The sequence below is a fragment of the Phascolarctos cinereus genome, unplaced genomic scaffold, assembly GCF_003287225.1.
Source record: "Phascolarctos cinereus isolate Bilbo 61053 unplaced genomic scaffold, phaCin_HiC Scaffold_9;HRSCAF=440, whole genome shotgun sequence".
NCBI lineage: Eukaryota > Metazoa > Chordata > Mammalia > Diprotodontia > Phascolarctidae > Phascolarctos > Phascolarctos cinereus.
Genome location: NW_027556402.1, coordinates 131,636,232 through 131,657,501, shown reverse-complemented (window position 1 = coordinate 131,657,501; position 21,270 = coordinate 131,636,232). Strand labels below are relative to the sequence as shown.

The 21,270-nt window shown below is 36.7% G+C and overlaps 1 protein-coding gene across 2 annotated transcripts in view; it reads right to left on the bottom strand.

Annotated features, from left to right (window-relative positions):
- TMPRSS11A (transmembrane serine protease 11A) overlaps positions 1-21,270 on the bottom strand; it is a 51,520-nt gene that overhangs the window by 15,797 nt on the left and 14,453 nt on the right. For both annotated transcript variants that reach the window (XM_078148289.1, XM_020999836.2), the window contains 4 exons: positions 19,677-19,744; positions 15,304-15,464; positions 7,490-7,528; positions 1,161-1,332 (listed from right to left, as the gene is read on the bottom strand). In XM_078148289.1, coding sequence (XP_078004415.1) covers positions 1,161-1,332; positions 7,490-7,528; positions 15,304-15,464; positions 19,677-19,744 — 440 coding nt within the window. The remainder of the gene's footprint in view (positions 1-1,160; positions 1,333-7,489; positions 7,529-15,303; positions 15,465-19,676; positions 19,745-21,270) is intronic.

Genomic DNA, 21,270 nt, shown 5'->3' with positions numbered 1-21,270 from the left:
CCACCTATAAAATGAGAATAAATGTAGTACCTATTTCACAAGGTTGTGTTGAGGATCAAATGAGTTAACATATGTAAAATGCTTTGTAAACATTAAAGCTCTCTATAAATGTTAGCTATTACTAATATGTCCAAAATGGAACTTATCATCCCCCCATATTGTTCTCTTCTTAAATCCATCCTCTATGCAGGATTTGTAATAGGAAAGTCTCAGTCAAATCATCCAACTCTATCTTCAAGTATTTAGTAGTTGTCTTCAAAAATTTGGAAGACTATAGTGTAAAAAGTACAATAAAGTTGTCCTGAATTGGCCTAGAAGGCAGAACTGGAATGAATTAATGGAAGTTATAAGGAGGGCGGTTTCAGATACACCTAACAAAAACTTTCTAAGAGTTAGACATCCAGTAATGAAAAAGCCTATGTGAAAATATCATAGGATGTACATATAGTATTATACAACTCCCTTATTTTACAAATGAATTAACATGTATAAAGTTACAAACTTAAAAGTACTATGTAAAGCTAGCTGTTATTATTATTATTATTGTTATAGATGAGGAAACTGAGGCAAAGAAGGTTGTGACTTGCTCAGGGTCACACAAGCCAATAAGAGACTGAAAAATGATTTAAATCAAGCCTTCCTGTCTCAAAGGCTCATGTTCTTTGTGGTAAGCCATCTAGCTCCCCATCACTAATGAGATTTAAGCAAAGACTAGATGATCATTGGTCAAGAATACCATGGAAAGCATTCTTAGACTTTATGGAAGTTTGGATTTGATGATCTTTAAATTACCTTCAATTTTACTATTTTAAAATATAGTTTTCAAGGCAGCTGGAGTCTATAGAGGCACAAGGAGATGCTTAGGAATGTAAAACGTTAGAAACCATTTAGTCTAATCTCTTTGATGTTACAGGTGAGGAAACCCAGACTTGGGGATGTTAAGTAATTTACCCTAGGCTACAGAGCTAGTTAGTGGTTGAATAAGCATTAGAACCTAGGTCTCACAGTCCAGTGTTCTTTCTACTTTAGCTTGTTTCCTCCCTACACTAGTAAATTTTTTTAAAATGTATTTGGGAAGAACAGTTCAGTAAAATTCCATTTTCCCAGTCATGAGTTTCAGCCTATGATTAATAGGATCATTTTATTTAGTTAAAACTTACTTCTTAAAGCAGTGAGCTGCAGAAACAAGCCATGTGTTACTAATCAGAGTGGCCCCACACTGATGAACATGGTCATGCTGAAGACTGGCTTGCCATGGCCAGGCAGACTTTGGTGCAATTTCTCCACCAATTATTCTGTTGACTATTGTTGGAGTCACTCGTTTGCCACAACCTGTAAGAAATTTGTTGGATGATTAAAAGTTTCAATAAATCACCTTCGAGTTATGCAAGGGAACTTGTAGACATACTGTATTGTAATACAGTACTTTTTGTTTCTTCATGATCATCAGTGGTAATACAGCATAGAAGTTGTTGGACAATGTAATAAATGCTAATTCAAGAAACATTTAGAGAGCATCTCTAATATACAAGATAAAAAAACAAACAAACAAAAAATAGTACCTGTTCAAGAAGTTCACATTCTACTAAGTGGTACATCACATAAATAGATAAATTAATTTAAGATAATTAAGGGAGGTAGAGGAAACTAGAAACTATAAGGATCAGGAAAGACTTCTCATAGGAGGTAGCATTTGAGTTAAGCCTTGAAAAGAGCTAAGGCTTCTAAAAGGTGGAGGGAGGCAGTGCAGTTCAGTCATGGGGGACAACTTGTGTAAAAGGCACAGAGATGGGAGATAGAATATTGAGTTTGGGTAACAGTAAGTGTCCCAATATGGACAGCATATAGAATATATATGAAGAGAAAGATTCGAGATATGCCTGAAAAGGTAGAGTAGAATCAGATTATGAAGGACTAAGGACTTTGTCTTTAATACTATAAACAATAGTAGATCATTAAAGATTCTTGAGGTGGAGAGTCATATAGTCAGAACTAATTTAGGAGGATTATTTTGTCAATTGTGTGGATGATGGATTAGAAATGGGAGAGATTTGAGGCCTGGAAACCAATTAGTAGACTAATACAATAGTCCATCAAGAGATGGTGAGTTTCTAAACTAGGGTGATAGCTATGTGAATCCACAGAAAGGGGCAGAAGAGATGTGGAGGTGATTGGATATAGAAGGTGAGAGAAAGGAAAGAGTTGAGGATTGCTGAGATTTCAAATGGAGTGGATGAAGGATGCATGAAAACTTTTCCTTTATTTAATTTGTAGCAATGTCTATCCATCCTACAAATACAGATTTAGTTATTCCACAATTCAGTTGACCCCCCTCAAACTTCCCATTGTAGTTTGGAGTTGACCTTTGCTGCTGAAAAGCTGTTGAACTAGAATATAAATTCTAGAGTAAAGGTTCCCAAATCATTTGGCCTACTGCCCCCCCTTTAAAAATTACTCAGTGCCCCCCTGAAAATCTACTTTCTTTAACCCTTTAACTTTTTTTTGAAATTTGCATCATTTCAAGGAATATATAAAATACATTTTTTAAAAAAATTATGTATCTCAATAATTTATTGTAAATTTGTGGTTTTTTCCCTGCATTGAAATTTTAATGACACTATTGCATCATGTAACCATATGATATCATACTGTAAATAAATCATTATGTGCATATTTTCCTGCCAATGCATGCTGGACTTCCTGACAATGTGCCACATACTTTCCCGACAACACTTGCTTGTTAAGACCTGTTGGTGGACTTGACCACTGATTGATTATAACTTGCATTTTGTGTGTGTATTTGGAAAATAATGTAATCACTCTGACTTTAACCCTATTACACAAAAGAAACATGTATGAATGGTTTTTCAAAATGTTCTTCCCTTCTTTCCTTATGCTTCCATTGCTTCCTTATTTTTATTCAATGCCCTCCAATTGTACCCAAGGCTACTATTGCCCTCCTAGATCATTCCAGCACCCCCAGGGTGGTATCACCCACTTTGGGAACCTCTGTAGGCAGCTGGGTGGTACATTGTAGAGAGTTCTGGGCCTGAAGTCAGGAAAACCTGAGTTCAAATCTGACCTGAGATACTTACTAGCTGTGTGACCCTCAGCAAGTCACTTAACCTCTATCTGCCTCAGTTTACTCGATTGCAAAATAGGGATAAAGAGAGGATCAATCTCCCAGCATTGTTGTGAGGATCAAATGGGCTGTTTGTAAAGTATTTAACACAATGACTAATACATAGGGGTACTTGCTTGTTCCCCTTTTTTTCTCCTTCCCTACCTCTTTCTTTACATCTCTCCTTTCTTTCCTCCTTTCTATCTTCCCTTCTTCCTACCTTCAGTCTCTCTTACTTTCTCTTCTTCCTTCCTGTCTTCCCTCCTTCTTACCTTCAATCCCTCCTACTTCTCTCCTTCCTTCCCTTTCTACCTTCCCTCCCTCCTTCCATCTTTTCTTCCTTCCTTTCTACCCTCCTTGCTACCTTCCCTTTTTCCTTCCTTCCTTCTTTCTTATCCTACTTTTCACTCCTTGCCATCTTCCCTCCTTCCTACTTTCCCTCCTTCCTTTCTTCCATCATTCCTTCTTTTTTTCCTTCCTTCCCTCCTTCCTTTGCTCCTTGCTACCTTCTCTCCATCCTTCTCTCTCTCCTTATCTTCACTCCTTCTTTCCCCACTCCTTCCTAATTTCCTCTGTTCTACCTTCCTCCTTTCTATTTTCCTTCCTTTTCTCCCTCCCTCCTTCCTTTCTTCTTTCTCTTCTTCCCTCTTTCTTTCTTTCCTCCCCTCCTTCCGTCATTTGCTCCTTCCTTCCTTCCCTGCTTTTCATCCTTCTTTCCCTCCCTCTTTCTTGTCATCTTTCCTTCCCTCCTTCCTTCCCTGCTTTTCATCCTTCTTTCCCTCCCTCTTTCTTGTCATCTTTCCTTCCCTCCTTCTTTCTTCCCTCCTTCCCTCTCTTCTACCTTTCCTCCTTTACCTCCCTCCTTTCATCCTTTCCTCCTTCCTTTTTCCTTTCTTTCCTCCTTTCTTCCCTCCTTCTTTTCTTCCTTCCTTCCTTTCTCCCATTTTTCTTGCCATCCATCCATCCTTTCATTCCTCCTTTCCTTCCTTCCTTCCTTCCTTCCTTCCTTCCTTCCTTCCTTCCTTCCTTCCTTCCTTCCTTCCTTCCTTCCTTCCTGTGAGGGCCTACAAAGATAGGTTTGGAGGAAGAATACTAATTATGATTCTGTGAAAATTGTTTAAGGATTAGTCTAGCCAAATTTGAAGAGGTTTATCAATAGGAATCTGGAGACAAGGTGATTATTTTTTTCCCATTTGAACTGTTTTCTAAGGCAGGTTGGAGTTTATGATTGCATCATTAGAGGTATGTAGTAACCACATGATTCAAATCATAGGTCCTAAAAATGTAGAAATATTTCGTTGTTACACTTATGCTCCCAATATGCAACCACATGTAGGAATGAAAAGGAATTGGTGGTATTTTTTTGGAACTCTATGACGTGTTATTGGGTGTTCAAATCATCTCGGTTCAGTTTAATAAACATTGACTGCATGTCAAATACAAATCATAAGGGAAACACCTCAAGTCAGTTAGAAAGCCATTCCAGAGTTTTAGTAGTAATAACTACCTAAAGTGTTATGGGTAATTATGAACAGTATCTTATCACAAAGCAAAGAGTAGCAGTGAAGGGTAGAACCAGTATATTGGAAGCCTGAAATTAAACCTGATAAAACAAAGTCTCCCAGAGACATTCAACAATACAAATGGAAAGAAAACAGAAGAAACAGAAGAAAAGTGTTAACAATTTCCAGAAACCATTTCAACAAACTCTTTTCTTCATCAAAGATAACTAAACTACTACATTGGGACCTTAATGTTGCAATACACATACCATCAAAGAAAACAAAAATGAGAAAAGTAGCTAGGTTGGACCAAGTATGTATAAGAGGAGATCCATGCCAGGGAAGACACAATTGTGAAGGTGTTGAGGGACAGATACACAAGGTAGCTGGGGAGAGGAAGAAATCAACATCATGGAAAAAATCTTGGGTCTTATTAATAGGAAAGAAAGGTAACCAAAAGGACATAAATAATTAACTGATCAATATACCTACTTTCCTAACAAGAGAAACTCTGTCAGGTTCACCTATATATGAATTGAGAAATTCTTGATAGGGTTTTGTATAGAACAATAAGGCTTTCACAAGCAATATTCAACAATGGACCATATCTTGACAATCTTGTAGCTGAAAGATGTAGAAAATATAACAAGCCATTGGTGCTTATTAATTATAGACTACAAAAATTTCTTTTTGGTAGAATGAAACACCAAATTACAGGCTCGTTTGTAGCAAAATGTCTCCCATCTTTATTTCAAGATCCTTTAAGATTCTTTGGAAGATATAATAACAGGAATGAACCTGGTCAGTTGAGGAATAAAACAAAGAGATATGTGCTAGCCAAAGTTATATGCTACTATGATGGAGGAGATCCAGTGCAAATGTCAGCCTGAGAATGGGTTCACTGTTGATAGTGATGTCTTCCAGATGTTCCTATTTAGAAATGTCTTGATTGCATCAGGCCTCACGACACTGCAAAGCCTCCTGGAAGTGTTCTGCAGTCACACAAAGGAGTTTGGCCTGTCCGTACACACAGTAAAGAGCAAGAGGATGAAGAATATCTGAAGATTTTAACATTTACTTTGATGGACTTATAGAACTTATCCAATAGTATGTATATCTTGGACAAACTATATAGATAAACACTGAGATAGGTCTAGAGATAAAAAGGAGGAGAGCAGGTTGGATTTCTTTGGAGGAGATTGCAAAACCATTTTACTGACTGAACCTTTTCTTCCCCCGAAAAGTAAAGGCCCATCTTTTGGCAGTGGCTTATGTAACACCACTGCCTTAGAAGAACTAAAGAACATCACACAGAGGGCAATGGAAAGGCATATGATGGGTTTGAATAGGCTGCAATATATACCCAATGAAGAAATCCAAAGAACAGGAGTAAATAAAAAGTCATCAAAAGATTATATATAATGGCAAGAGAATATAGGCTGATCATCTGGCAAGAACAAAGGGTGACAGACAATGAGAATGATCCTTTGGTAGGTACCCTCATGAACTTGAAAGCAAATACTCCTACAGCAAGCTTTTGGGAGAATATGGACAAGAATTATACATGATGGGCAGGTATGGATGAATTGAGATCTACATTAGTAGAGGGTACTCCTGGTTCAACAATATCACAAACCTGTTTGGATATAATTGCTTGAGAACATCCTTCTGGGTTTCCATTTCTATTTCTGGGGTGGTAGCAAGAGTGGTTTGCACAAAGTTCCAAGAAAAGCAAGTTTCCCTGAAATCATCAGACAAGCAGACAGGTGGTTCCTAGAGGCAGTTAGGTGGCACAGTGGATAAAGTTCTGGGCCTGGAATCAGTAGACCTGAGTTCAAATAAGGCCTCAGACACTTACTAGCTGTGTGACCCTGGTCAACTCACTTAACCTTTGTCTGCTTCAGGGAAAAACAAGAGAACCTTACTTAAGTGTAAAATTGGGATAATGAGAGCACCTGTCTCCTAGAGTTATAGTGATGATTAATGAGATATTAATTGTAAAGCATTTAGCACAGTGCCTAGCACATAGTAAGTGCTTAATAAATACTGGTTCCCTTCTTTGCTTCCCATAATGTCTGCCTGAGTGACTCTACCACAATATTAAATATTATAGTTGTCTCTGATGCAAATAATAAAGGTGCTTGATAAAAGTGTTTTGTTACTATGATGCTGAATAAATGGAACTATGCTTATATCTGGTGGAGTCACTCAGGCAAATCTAATTGCTCAGTAGAGAGGCTCCATTCCTTCATTATCATAGTGACAAAACATTTTTTATCAAGTATCTTTATTACATGCATCAGAGACAACTTTATTTAATATTCTTGTCATGAGCTTGAGCTGGTTAAAACATGGTACCAATAAAGCAAATATACTGGGTTCAGACCCTGGATAGACTAGTTAGACTTATATAAAGAAAACTCATTTCACAGTTGCTAACTGTGCCCTTATCTATTGTCGGCAAACCTCTATCCACTGCGCCACCTAGCTGCCCCTAAAATCTCCTTCTTTTAAGCCTATTTTTTCCCTATTTCATTAATGACTTGAAAATATTTTATGACTCAAAAAGATCAGTCTTGAAATTAATTTATAGTTCAGCTTCAGTTTTTGACAATAATCTTTAATGCATAGGTGTAACAGGTACATTTAAGGGTTTATTTTCTTCCAGCGAAAACATTTCTTTTACCTCTTTTTTTTTTTTATCCCCAGTACTTAGCACAGTGCCTGGCACATAGTGCCGTAATAAGTGTTTACTGACTGCCTGACTGATACGTTTGTACAGGAAAAATGATGATATTCCATTTTGAAAGAGTTTTATATGCCATGGAAACCCTACTAATTATTTAAATAAAGTTCTTAGACTTACATGATTGGACAGTTAGCTTGCCCGTTGTTGAACTCATAGCTGGAAAAAAAAAGTGAAATATCAAGATTTGAAGTTACTTGGGTCTTTCTCTCTGGCAAATATCATAGAATCCTGACCATACATGGATTTTGGTTTTATAATCATAATTTCAACTAAATGTTTGAAAGAAAAGAGACTAATCAGATAAGATAATTATGTGGTATAGAGAGAAATGTGTCCATCATTTTCAATGAAACTGTGAGATGAGTGGGTGGTTTATCAGACAAGACTGACATACTTTGATTTGCTGAAGTCAGTCACTTTGATAGAACTACAATTTCATCAAAATAGATGCAACCTCTCCACAACTTCTCATTATATACAAATATGATGTATGATTTTCCGAGTATTCACGTAAATTCTTCAGAAAATCTACTGAATACATTGGATTGGGGGTGTCTATTTCTAGATCTTTTAACATTTTGCAAATTTACTGGTACCCCAGTGTAGCTTTACTGTTATTCCTTGCCCTTGATATATGATCTGGCTTCTCCCCAGGGTCTACATTTTCTTGATGATATCTTTTATGCCACTTTTAAAATTAAAGTCACCATGAGTAAAGTACTAGAACAATTGACATCCATCATGCCTTTCTCCATGGGCTTTTAAGTAACTCATAATTCTAAGTCTTTCTATATCACAATGTTCCATGTTTCACATGGAATGACACCTCTTCCAGGAAGTCTTAACTGATGCCTTTCCTCTCTCAAATGAAAATTATCTTTCTCATGTCCAGACTTGCATAAGGCTTAGTTTCTACTTTTCTTGTGCACTTTAGTGTAATGGTAATGTTAAAAAGATAGGTTTTTGTGTGAGGGGCTGACTGGGATTATTTCTTGCCCTGTATAATTTCCAAATGTCATCCAGTCCACTTTGCTCCTCTTATTCAGTTCTGGGTGCACCCCTTTGTCCACTTGCAGTGTCCAACCAAAATTTATGACTTGTGAACGGACTCTATGAATTGCCTAGCAACCTGCATCTCAAAATCTAGGCAATACACATTCTTTATCCCTCACATCTTTTCATCCATGGACTCTTAGGCAGATCAAAAAGGATGAGTCCGATGATGATATTCTGTAATGGATAAAGGTGAATCTCCTCAACTCATCCTTTTTTTCTGCTAAAAAAGATGATTTTTAAACTAAAAGAAATAGAACAAAAAAATACTATGGAGTTGATAAACAAAGTAGGGAGATGGTTGGTAATCTTTGACTGAACCAGAGCAAAGAGCTGGCCCAAGGCTGTTGCTTGGACAAGGACCAGAAACAGAAGTGAGGAGAATGCTAGTGGATTCTCTTATTCAACCCCCAGCCTGGTCTCAAGCCTGTAAATGAGGAACTAGAATAAGGAGTCTGGACCAAGGTAAAAGCTACAGTTTTAATATTCTGAACCTGAGATTTGCTCAGCTAGCTAACAGGGGCCAGGACCAATAGCTGTATACTAGATCTCCTATAATTATGTCCCTATCTCTCCCCAAACTAAATTAGGATTAGGAATTCTGAAAGCTCAGATCAGGACCAGGCAGTGATCAGATTTCATCCTAGATTAAACTCCTTTGGGTGCTTTGAAAGTTTGCAGATCCGAAGAGCACTGTACTTAATACCTGAAGAAAGCAACAATAGTACCCCAGAAAAGACAAATCAGTATCAAACTAACCCCAGAATTCCCTAGAGAATTGCATAGAGCCTGGCATTAACTCAAAGTCCCAATAGAGTAAATAAGACTGGAAGAATGAATAAACAACAACAATAAAAATATTCTCACCATGAAAACTATTATGGTAACAGGGATACCAAATTCAAAAGATAAAAAAAATGCTCCAAAACATCCACAAGCAAGAGCTCAAAGAAAAACATAGCTTGGATGCAAAGTTAAATAGAATTCCTAGAAGAAATTAGTCAGATTGTAAAGAGTTAAAATTATTCTATAAATGAAAAGCTAGAGGAAAGAGTTAGGAGAGAAATGAGAGCCTCAGAGGAATGATATGGAAGGAGAAATAACACTATAGTATAAGAGGTAGACAGTATGCCTAAGTAACATAGTATGTGAAAATTATCATAGACCAAATAGAAGTTGATAGGTATGAGACAATAAGAAGTATTAAAACAAAATCAAAAGACTGAAAAATATAGAAGAAAATATAGGCGTCTCATATCAAAACAACTAATCTGGAAAATAGACCAAGAAAAAATAATTTAAGAATCATTGGACTACCTGAAAGCCTTAACGACAATAACAACAAGCCTGGACATTAATAATAATAATAATAATGATGATGATATTAAGGGCCTCAATACAACCCCTTTTAGAACTAGATACATCTAAACAAAAAATAAGCAAGAAACAGGTTAAGGACCTCTATAAAATTTTAGAAAAATTGTAGATAATAGGCCTCTGGTGATTATTGAATGAAGAGAGAAGGGAGTATACATATTTCTTACCTGTGCATGGCATATTTATAAGAATTGACCATGTATTAGGGCACAAAATCTTCACAAAGAAATGCAAAAAAAGTCAAAATATTAAACACATCCTTTAGTGACCATGATGCAATAAATTACATCAATTAGAAAGGATTAAAAACAAACTAGAGATTAAATAACAAACCTAAGGAATTGGTGAGTCAAAAAACAAATCACAAACACAATAGATAATTTCATTAGTGCTAATAAAAACAGACAACATGCCAACATTTTTGGAATGCAGCCAAAATAGTACTTAGGGTAAAGTTTATATAATCAGCACGAGGAAGAAAGAACAAATCAATAAATTTGGCATGAAACTTAAAAGAGAAATTATAGACCAATATACTTAATGAACATTGACACAAAATTTTTAAATAAAATATTAGCAAAGTATATACAACAATATGTCATTATTATATACAATGACTAGTTTGGATTTATACCAGGAGAGTAGGATTGGTTCAGTATTAGGGAAATTATCAACATAATAGACCATGATGATAATAAGAACAAGAAAAAAATCAGTATCAATGGACAGAAAAACTGTCAAAAAGATAAGAACCCTTATCCCTGATAAAAAATACTAGAAAACATAGGAAGAAATAGTTGTCATTGTTTCTATTCAGTCATTTTCCAGTAATGTGCTACTCTTTTGACCCCATTTGGCATTTTCTTGGCAAAGATACTGGAGTGGTTTCCCATTTCTTTCTCCAGCTCATTTTATATATGAGGAAACTGAGGCAACAGTGACTTGTTCAGGGTTATATAGCTAACAAGTTTCTGAGGCCTCATTTGAATTCAGGAAGATGAGTCTTCCTGACTCCAAGCCCAACACTGTATCCCTTGAAATAAATAGACCTTTCACTAATAAGGTAAATAATATTTATCTAAAACCTAAATCCAACAAATTACAGACCTTAGTTAAATACCAAAATAGAATTCTGAAAAGCAAAAAAAAGAAAGAAAAAAGAAGGAAAAAACAAAATTGAAAGCAAAAACAAAACAAAACAAAACCCACAAACAAACAAAAACCATTTGAACAAAGAAGTATTCTTTTAAGACCAGATTGGAGTGGAGGAACAAATATGTGATGAAAAAATGAACTGACTACTTTACAGTTCTGCCTACAGCTATAGTATATTGACTTCCAATAACAACTCACTTATTTATCTTGTTAGCTAAATGATCTTTTAAATATCACTTGAAAAGGATGAATAATGGCTCTTCTATTAGATCTTAAATGACTGATAGTATTTCTAGTCAGCATCTTGCTTGGCTAGTTTCTCTGTTAATCTGTAGAACAGAAAACAGCAGAAACAACATGGCAGACACCCATAATTTGCTGTTCTATTAGAGAAATAATAATTATTCTAGTAAGTAGTCCAACCCACATTGAATCAGGCTGTGCTTGTCCTGGCTTCTCACTCTCTCCACATAATTATTTACTAGATTTAGAGTGGAAAAAAAAAAAAGCTTTATTCTCCACCACTGAAAATTGCCCCTTTGCATTTGGAAGTTAACAGGTTGTTTTTTGGGGTTATATTTGATCAAGTCATTCATTGACTTAAATGTAAGTTTCCCAGCAGCTGGTATTATTGTCTACAGAACAACCTGTTATAGGTGTTACTTTCATAATTCTTTTAGGAAATTTAAAGCCTGTTTTGGGTTCCCTGGCAGTCTCAGACCATGTAAGGATTTTGAAAGTCAGTCTTGGGAAGATTTTTTTCCCCAGGGGAAGAGGTGTTAAAGAGTTTGAAATAATGTTTAGGGGCAGCTAGGTGACACAGTGAATAGAGCACCAGACCTGAAGTCAGGAGGACCTGAGTTCAAATCCTGCCTCAGACCAAACACTTGACACTTACTAGTTGCGTGACTCTGGGCAAGTCACTTAACCCCAATTGCCTAAAAAAAAAAAAGAAAGAATGTTTAGCCAGTCTTTATTCAAAATCCCTGTATTCTCACATTCATGTCTTTGTATGTGAAAAGTCAGTGTGATATACTGGAAAAAACAATGTTCTTGGAAGAAAGTGAGACTTGGGTTATAATCCTGCCTCTAGGATTTTCCAGTTATATGATGAGAAAATCATTCACCCTTTTTTTTTTAAGGCAATTGGGGTTAAGTGACTTGCCCAGGGTCACACAGCTAGTAAGTGTCAAGTGTTTGATCTGAGGCTGCATTTGAACTCAGGTCTTCCTGACTTCAGGGCCAGTGCTCTAACACTGCGCCACCTAGCTGCCCCCAAATATTTGTATTTGTTCCTTTAAAAAATTTTTTTTTTCCTGGCTAGGCAATGAGGTTAAGTGACTTGCCCAAGGTCACACAGCTAGTAAGTGTCAAGTGTCTGAAGCCAGATTTGAACTCAGGTCCTCCTGACTCTAAGGCTGGAGCTCTATCTACTATTCCACCTAGCTGCCAATCATTCACCCTTTCTAAGTTTCAGTTTCTTCATTTGTAGAATAATGCTAATAATATATATGTCACTTACCTTATAGGGCTGTTGTAAGGGTCAAGTGAGACAATGCTTACAAAATGTTTTACAAACAAAGAAATGTTAAAAAAAAAGTCAGTTATAGTAATAATTATTCACAGAAGGCAACTTTTCTTCGCTTGAGGGAGACACTGTTTCCAACTAAATATCTTTTGGTTAAAAAGCACAGGTTAGTGCAAGGGAAGGAAAAGCAACTCTGAATTCTGTTGAACTGAACTTCTATTTCTTGGTGCCCTTCATTTACATGAATACTTTCTGACTGCAATGATTCCAATCCTAAGAAACAATTTATAGAATAGTAATAGCTTGTATTTAAATAGTACCTGTGTTCCAAAAATATTTTCTTTTACTTGTGAATCCTCACAATATCCCTGTGAGGAAGGGAGTAGAAATAATTATCCACCTCTTAAAATGATAAAAATAAAAGAAAAGAAAGGTCAAATGATTGCTGGTGATCCTTCAATAAGTCAGTGACAGGACCAGGTCTTCTGACTTTCAGGCCATTGCTCCATTTGTTAGCCTGTCCACATGTGGCCTCAAGGCCACAGCTTCTCTATCCCCTGGTACGGTGTCCTAGTCTAGGGAATGAATATAAGCCTTAGCTCACCAGCCCAAGTCCTAATAGAAACATAAGTCAGGCAGTGACACTAAAGAACATTAGTTCATGTGCTTGAAACCATTTCATACATCATCTCTAGTAACCTGTTATTTTAAATTCATTGGGAATTAATGTTCTTCATTGGCAACTTCCAAGTAAAGTCATTGTTTCACGCTTTGCTAAGCAGTAAGCTTTTATTGCACACAAACTATGTGCTAGGCATTATGCTAAGTTGTAGGGCTACAAAGACAAAAAAGAAATCACCCCTAACTTCTAGGAGCTTACAATCTATTGTATGGCTAATGGGTAAAAGTCAAAATGAAGACAGGTGAGTAAATACAAAATATATGCAAGGTAGATCCAGAGTAATTTCCTTGGGGAGATTAACAACTGGTATGGGAGCAGGGGGTGGGAGGGTCAGGATAGCCTTCCTACAGGAATTATCACCTAAGGTGACCTCTGGAGGAAAGGAAGGATTCTGTGAGGCAGAAATTAGGACAAAGTAGAATAAAGGCATGGGGATAGCTTGTTCAGAGGCAAGGAGAAGGGAGAGATGAAATATAATATATAGGTAAAGCATGCTGATTTGGCTGGACTGTAGAATGTACAAGGGAGGAAGTGCTCATCATGAGATGGAGATGATCCTTTGCTCACTGAGGCTGTGCCAGTGAAGCATAAATTCTGACTGGTCCTATCAAACTATTGAGTCTTTAAGTATGGGGTAGTAATTATTATTCCCTTCTTACTGTAATAGATTGTTGTGTCTGTTTTCTAAGGACCTTCCTATCTAAGTTCAGATTGCCTCTTCACAAAGTCATCTTCTGAGTGATGAAAATGGCTGAAACAACTCTAGTAGACCATCTACTTAGTTACAGAAGGATTGCAAACTATATCAGTGGAAAGAAGACCCCCACTCATAGAACTGTAGACGCTTTAAATGTGGGTAATTCCATAATCCATGATATAACTTACCAGCATAGCTATTATCATCTCATAGTCCTCACAATGTTTTTTGTGATTTGCTTCCTAAGGTAACAGAATGCCTAGAGTTAACTCTGCAGGTTCTTCTGTCTCCATCTTTTTTCCTCTCTGCGGAGGGCAATTGTATAATTTTTAAGTTTAGTGCTTTGCAGAACTTATTTAGAAAGGTCTAGTGGCTCTCAAAGAGTTAAAATAGCTCCCAAAGGACATGGAGGTACTTCCCTGTTAGAACTTGCTCCTGATACTCATGTCTTTATCCCTTTTGGGGGGGAAAGTACATATAACATTATACATATTCTTTAAACAAAAGAGTTTCTTGACTATATTCCAGGTTCCACTCAAAAGTGCAGAAATTTCAAAACACCATACATTTTTCAGTTGCTTAGTCATACAGACAACAGCTAGGACAGGCTAGCTAGCACTTATTATTGATATATAGTTACTTCTGCTATTTTGGAATGTGTAACGTCAGTTGCTTCATCTAGCAGAAAACAAAAGCTACTCCGTGGCCCATTTAACAAAGATTTACCAAGATTCTATTTTTTAAAGTCACAACTTGAGTATAGACAGGTTTAGGAAAACATTGAATGCTACTTATCCTCTCTCTCTTCTCTCTCTCTCTCTTCTCTCTCTTCTCTCTCTCTCTCTCTCTCTCTCTCTCTCTCTCTCTCTCTCTCCCTCTCTCTCTCTCTCTCTCTCTCTCTCTCTCTCTCTCTCTCTCTCTCTCTCTCTCTGTCTTTATTCTTTCCTATCTGTTCATTTATCTACCTGTTTGTTTGCTCATTTATTATTGTTGTTTGTTTGCTTGTTTGTTCAGTCATTTTGTCCACTCATTTATTTGTTTATTTTTATTTTTTTGAGGCAGCAAAGTGTCATAATGGATAGAGCACTAAGCCTCATCAGGAAGATCTGAGTTTATATTCAGCCTTAGACACTTACTGTTATGTGACCCTGGGCAAGTAATATAATCTCTGTCTGCCCCAGTATTCTCGACTTTAAAATGGAGTAAATAATAATACCTACCTCCTAGGGTTCTTTTGAGGTTCAAATGAGATAGTGTTGTGAGGAACTTAGCATAGTATCTGGCACCTAGTAGGTGCTTAATAAATTCTTATTTCATTTCTTCCTATTTCTTTATTTATTCATTCATTATTCATTTATTTTTTAGAAGAATGACCAATAAATTTAGAAATAAATGCATTAATACAAGAGTTAATGATAATTGGAAAAATAAATACTTGCCATTGAGCTGAAGGGATGAGGCATTTATTTTCAGAGCTCTTGTGTTTCTTATTGTCTGATGTAAAATGTTGTGAATTTTTTTCTCCCTTGTTTCTCTTTTCTCATTGGAGGGAAACTGAAACACCATAACAACATCTGCTTTCATGCCATCTATTTCTGGCCTGCAAAGCACAAAAAGACAGTTGGAGATGCCATGGAAGAACCACTAGAATGGGAGTCAGAAGATTTGAGTTCAAACCCTAGCTGCACCACTACCAAGTTAGATGAACTTAGCATGGATTCTCAGTTTTTTCATCTGTAAGCAAAATGATGTTGTTTAACTGCATGATTTCTAGGGTTTCTTTAGCTCTAAAATTCTGTGACTTTAAATACATTATTTCCTGCACTTATTCTCTTATTTGATTTCAAAACCCTTTATGCTCATCCTATGCAGTTATATGTTCATTTTTATTTCATTTATCTGTATGCTATAAGTACTTTATCTTCCTCCTAATAAGATGCAAGCTTCTTGAGGTAGGAAAACATGTCATATTTATCATTGTAGCTCCATCAGCAGGTAGAAGAATAAACTGTGCATATTCCAATGGATCTATGATCTCTTCAGCATAGATATTCCCTCCAATGATGCAGGTTGCAACCTATCAATGCCTGCCCTTCCTTTATAACTCTTGTCCATATCTTCCGATCCATTCATCACAGGGTTTTAACTCAATGTAGTAGAGGCCTTCCTTGTATTCTGTTGACATTCCAAGGATACCATTGACACGTGTGGGTTGTCTACTCCCCTTACTTTTGTTGCATGACTAATGCATTTTTCCCATTACAAACTGTATATAACAGGGGGCTTAGTACAGTAGCCTGTACATAGTAAATATTTAATAAATTCTTATTAATTCATTGATTAATTTGACATCCAATTGAACTGAATTTTCCAGTTAGAGCAGAATGGAGTTTGAATTGTTTGGCATGGTGATGGCTTACCTTACCCAGGCCATATGATCATAATTTTTACCCTTTCTCTCCTTCTTGCCCCATAGAAGGCAGTTTTCCTGGGTTTTTTTCCTTTCATGTTATTCGCTGAGCCCATTTTCATAATTAATCTGAAGGTGTGTCAGGTCAGGTGCAAAGGGACATATATGACTGATATCATAAGGTAAGATGTGGTGAAGACTAATATGTACTTAGAACATCTTGGTTTAATGCAATACCATAGAGCTGAATTCTACACTCTCTCAAAACTGAGAGAATTTAACTATTTTTTTCAAATATATTCATATGTTATTAATATTCTGGTATAGATTTCCCTAGAAGTCTGATAAAAGTTTTATTTCTCTTGCTGTTTGTTGATTTTTGTTTTAAAACCTAGGTTTAAAAAGCTAAAGAAAAATGAATCTTCCAGATTCTCCAGGCTAAATAAAGGCAACGTGGAGGCGGGGAGGAGGATTGGCTAACGAGTAGATATTGTGTGTCAGTTATAAAATATTTCATGTGTTTTATCAGAGTGCTAACTATTACAAAGAGAACAAAGATTTGTCAGCCAATCAATGTACATGTATTAAGTACCTACCGTGTGCCAGGCATTTTGTTAGGTGCTAGAACTACAAATATAGTTAATGAAAAAAGGCCATGTTTACAAGGAACTTAAGATTCTGACTTGGGGTCGATGACATTTCCTTCTTGGAATGCTCCATTTTCTTCTTTGGCAGCAACCATTCCCCAAACTCCTCCTTCTGCCTGTGTTACCGCCTAACCGCAGCCATGGTCAGACTGGCTTCTATGATGTTCCCCATGCCCCACGTGCACAATCCAGCTCCTGGTGCTGCCTCCGTTTTAAAATATTCATCGTGAACATTGTACCTCAGAAAACTGCAAACACTACAGATCAGGGCTTGATTTATTGTCTTGTAGATTATCTAGACCAGGGGTGGGAAACCTGAGGCCTTAAGGCCACATGTGGCCCTCTAGGTCCTCAAGTGTGGCCCTTTGACTGATTCCAAACTTCACAGAACAAATCCTTTAAAATCCCCATAATAAAAGGATTTGTTCTATAAAACTTGGACTCAGCCAAAGGGCTATACCTGAGCACCTAGAAGGACACATGTGACCTTAAGATCACAGGTTCCCCAACCCTGATCTAGGCTTGGGAAAGTGATAGAGAAAATATTAGTGATATAGATTATACTTAAAAGTGTGTTGTGCTTTTTGGAGAGCCAATTATTATAAATTTACCAGCATATCCCTGATACCTTTTCCTTTGCCCCATCAGAGTTGTTGGCCTCAATTGCTTTTGCCCAGGGAAAAATTGCTAGTTAGTGCTATGTGTTCTATTTCATTCACAATATTGAATCTGAAGATCGGGGCTTTAGATTGCACTTTATGTCAAATTGACAGACAGTAATACATTCTGCACCAACTAGAACATTTCTGGACTTAAATGGTGTGAGCAAAAACATCTAGGCAATGAGAACATGAGATCACACAGGATGTTGAATGAACTCTGCTAAGACACATTTGTTGTAGTGTTGTAGTGACTCAAAACCAGGCTAGAAAGTCATTGATTCATTATCTCTCCATCTCATAATTGTGCTTCAAGTCATGGAGCTATAGAATATTGGAAAGAGGAGAAACCTTGGAGATCAAATCCCTTTTCACGGACGAGGGACCTGGGGCCCAGAAAGATCAAAGGACCTGCCACAGATCACATGGCTAATAAGTGAGAAATAGTGTGGCATGGCACATAGACATTGATTTATTAAGAACTTGTTTTGTTTGAGACTCCCTTCTGACATTTACTAGCTTTGTGAGTTGGGTAAGTCATCTATTTCTGTGATACTCAGCTGCAAAATAGAAATTATAATACTTAATGTTACCTACTTTGTAGGATTGCTGTGAGATAAATGCTTTGTGGACTGCAAGGTGCCATGAAAGTTTGAGATATTAAATAGGATGCAAATCTAGGACTTTTGATTCCCACATCTTATATTCATTCTACTATACCAAGCTACCAGTAAGTTCTCAATGTACCAATCCACGCTTTTATGGTATTGCAAACCTAAACCGAGAAGGAAACTTACAGGTTATCTAGTTTTACTTCCTTATTTTTCAGATGAGGATTGTTGTTGTGGTGGTTGTTCTTGTTTGTCCTTCATTCTCAAAGAGGCCCAATGACATCAGGAAGGTGATGTCTTGACTTGCAAGTGAATTGGATTTAAGTGAGGTAGGGCTGTGCAAAGTCACCAGCCTCACTCTCTCCTCCAGAGCCATCTGGGTTCAGTGGCAAAACATAGGTCACGATGACTGGAAATGATCCTGGATGCAATGAGAGACATTGGCCATTTTAAGCTAAGGTCTTCCCCAGGTCTCAGGTTGTCTGAGGCTACAGCGATTCAGTGATTAAGGCTAGGTAAGAAATGAGGTGAAAGAGACCTCTTTTACCTACTTAAAAAAAAATCATTCCGGGAGGGGAAAACCCTCAGGGTTTCTGGCCAGAACACAGGGCCATCTCCAGTCATCTGATCTATGTCTTGCCACTGGACCCAGATGGCTCTGGAGGAGAGAGTGAAGGTGGGGACTTTGCACAGCCTTGCCTCACTTAAATCCAATTCACTGACATCATTAGGCCTCAAGAAGAAGGACAAATGATAGTCAAATGAGAAAACTGAGGCCCAGACAGGTTATGTGATTTGCTCAAGGGAACATAGATGATAAGTAGCAGAGCTGAGATTCCAACTCAGGCCTTATGATTCCAAATTCAATGATTCAAGTTTAAGACTCTTTTTCTTTGCAATGTAATGCCTCTAATCAGATGGGAATGTTGTGAAATCTCACCCTGAGCCACTAAAGAATTGTTTTTGAAACACTATAAGCCATTTCGAATAACCCAATCACCATCAGCCAATGAAAACCAGAGTTTTTAACCTGAGAAAAGGATTAATTTTTTTTTGAATCCGTAAAAGAGAGTGTTTATGCTTTTTGGTCTGAGATGGGAAGCCATATCTGTTATGTTTGTGATATTGTATGGTTTTTGGTCACTTAAGTGATTTTCAATAGATCATTAGAGTTGTGCTATAATCTCTGGGTACATCACAAATACCAAAAATAAAAAAAACCCAAAAAACAACTAATAAAGGAAAATGTCTATTACCCCAAATCACAGGTTGCACTCCTTTTCAGCAGCATCTTGGAAATCACAACAGAAAAAAAAATCATAATCCCCTTCAGCAGCTGGTTTAACAGCTGCTGTTTAAAAATGCTTGATGTGAAAAGCCTGCCAGAGTAAGGAAGTGTACTAAATATGGTTTTGTGATTCATTGATTCTTACCTATGCTTGCTAAGCCACTTTTGCCCAGTCTGTATTTTCTAAATATACTTACATCAGATTGATTACTCGATTCTTGATATAATGTTTGCTCAAGATAGAATCCATAAATATCTCATCCACCTGGTGAGAGAAGAGAGAGAGAATATACATTAATACAAAGAAGAAATTTTGATGTGAGAGTGAGTCCTTCATTAAGAATCAAGTCATTCGAAGTGAATTCCAAATGAAAGCTATTACTATTATCTAGTCTAATTACACAGTATCTAGTTTATGTATTTGCACCATCATGTAAGTCGCTTTGTTTTTTCTCCCATTCTTCCTTTTGTCTATTCTTTTAATATAGCCACTTCCTCTTGGCATGGTTTAATGCTCCCAGCAACTGCTCTGTTTATTTTTCTTGAATCTTTCTGTGCACGATAACTCTGAAGGATTTATGAGTTAAAATATGGAAAGTGCTTTTCAAACCTTAAAATTATACATAAATCCTAGCTATTATAATTTTTAATAGGGATTTTGTAAAAATGACTTGCCATTAAAAAAAAAAGTATAAAACACCTCCTAACTGACCATACTGTTGCCACAATGCAGGATAATAACTCTACAACGTGTCAGAGAAAAGAATTCAACATATTGCTGAATAACTTAAACTAAAGCCACTGTAATAGTCCACAAATCACACTAATATTCTATTCGTGGAGCTGTGAATCAATTGGTCTAATCATTCTTAAAAAAGGAATTTTGAATTATTTTTAAATATTAACAAAAAAATCTATATTTTCTGATCCAGAAAAATCACCAACAAGCATGTGCTCCAAGGTCAAAAGCAGAATGGTCTTGTATATATAAATATATTCATAGCAACACTTTTTGTAATGACAAGTAACTGGAAATAAAGTCAATGCCTATAACTATGGAAATTAATAACAAATTGTATATATGTATAATGGAATTTTTCTGTGTAAGAAAGGATCAAATAAAGAATTTAGAAGAGTGTGGGAAGACTTCAATGAGTCAATGCAGAGTGAATTAAAACAAACAAAAAAATAATATTGACAGTCATTACAATAATGTAAATGGAAAGGACAAAAATATTTGAAGCTTGTATGAACATAATGACCAATAGGTTTGGTCCTGGAGGAGAGTTGAAAAAATACTCTTTTTTCTCTTCTTTTAGATATGAGGGACTATGGGTGTGAATTACGGTGTATTTCAGACTTAGTTGATGTGTTGGTTGTTTCCACTGAACTTTTTTTCTTCTTTCCTTCCTTTTCCTCCATCCCTCTGTCCTTCCCTTCCTTCCTTCCTTTATTTTCTCTCCATCCCTCTCTCTGTCTCCCTCTTTCTTCCTTCCCTTCTTCCTTCCTTTCATTTCTTCTATGTTACAAGAGATGGTTTGCTGGTTAAAGAAGGAGAGAGAGGATATATTCGGAAATAAGGTTACAAATACAAAATACATCCATAAAAAGAATAGTTCATGAATAAAGGCACAGGAGAGAGCCTAAGCTTAGGAGATGATTATGGAAATGGAGGAGAGGGAGGAGGAGAGGAGAAGTTGCATGTGAGCAAGGCCCCTCTTTAGGAAAAAGAGGATAGGCCCCTAGTTATATATGAAGAGGTTAGATTTTTCAAAATACAAGATTTTGTCC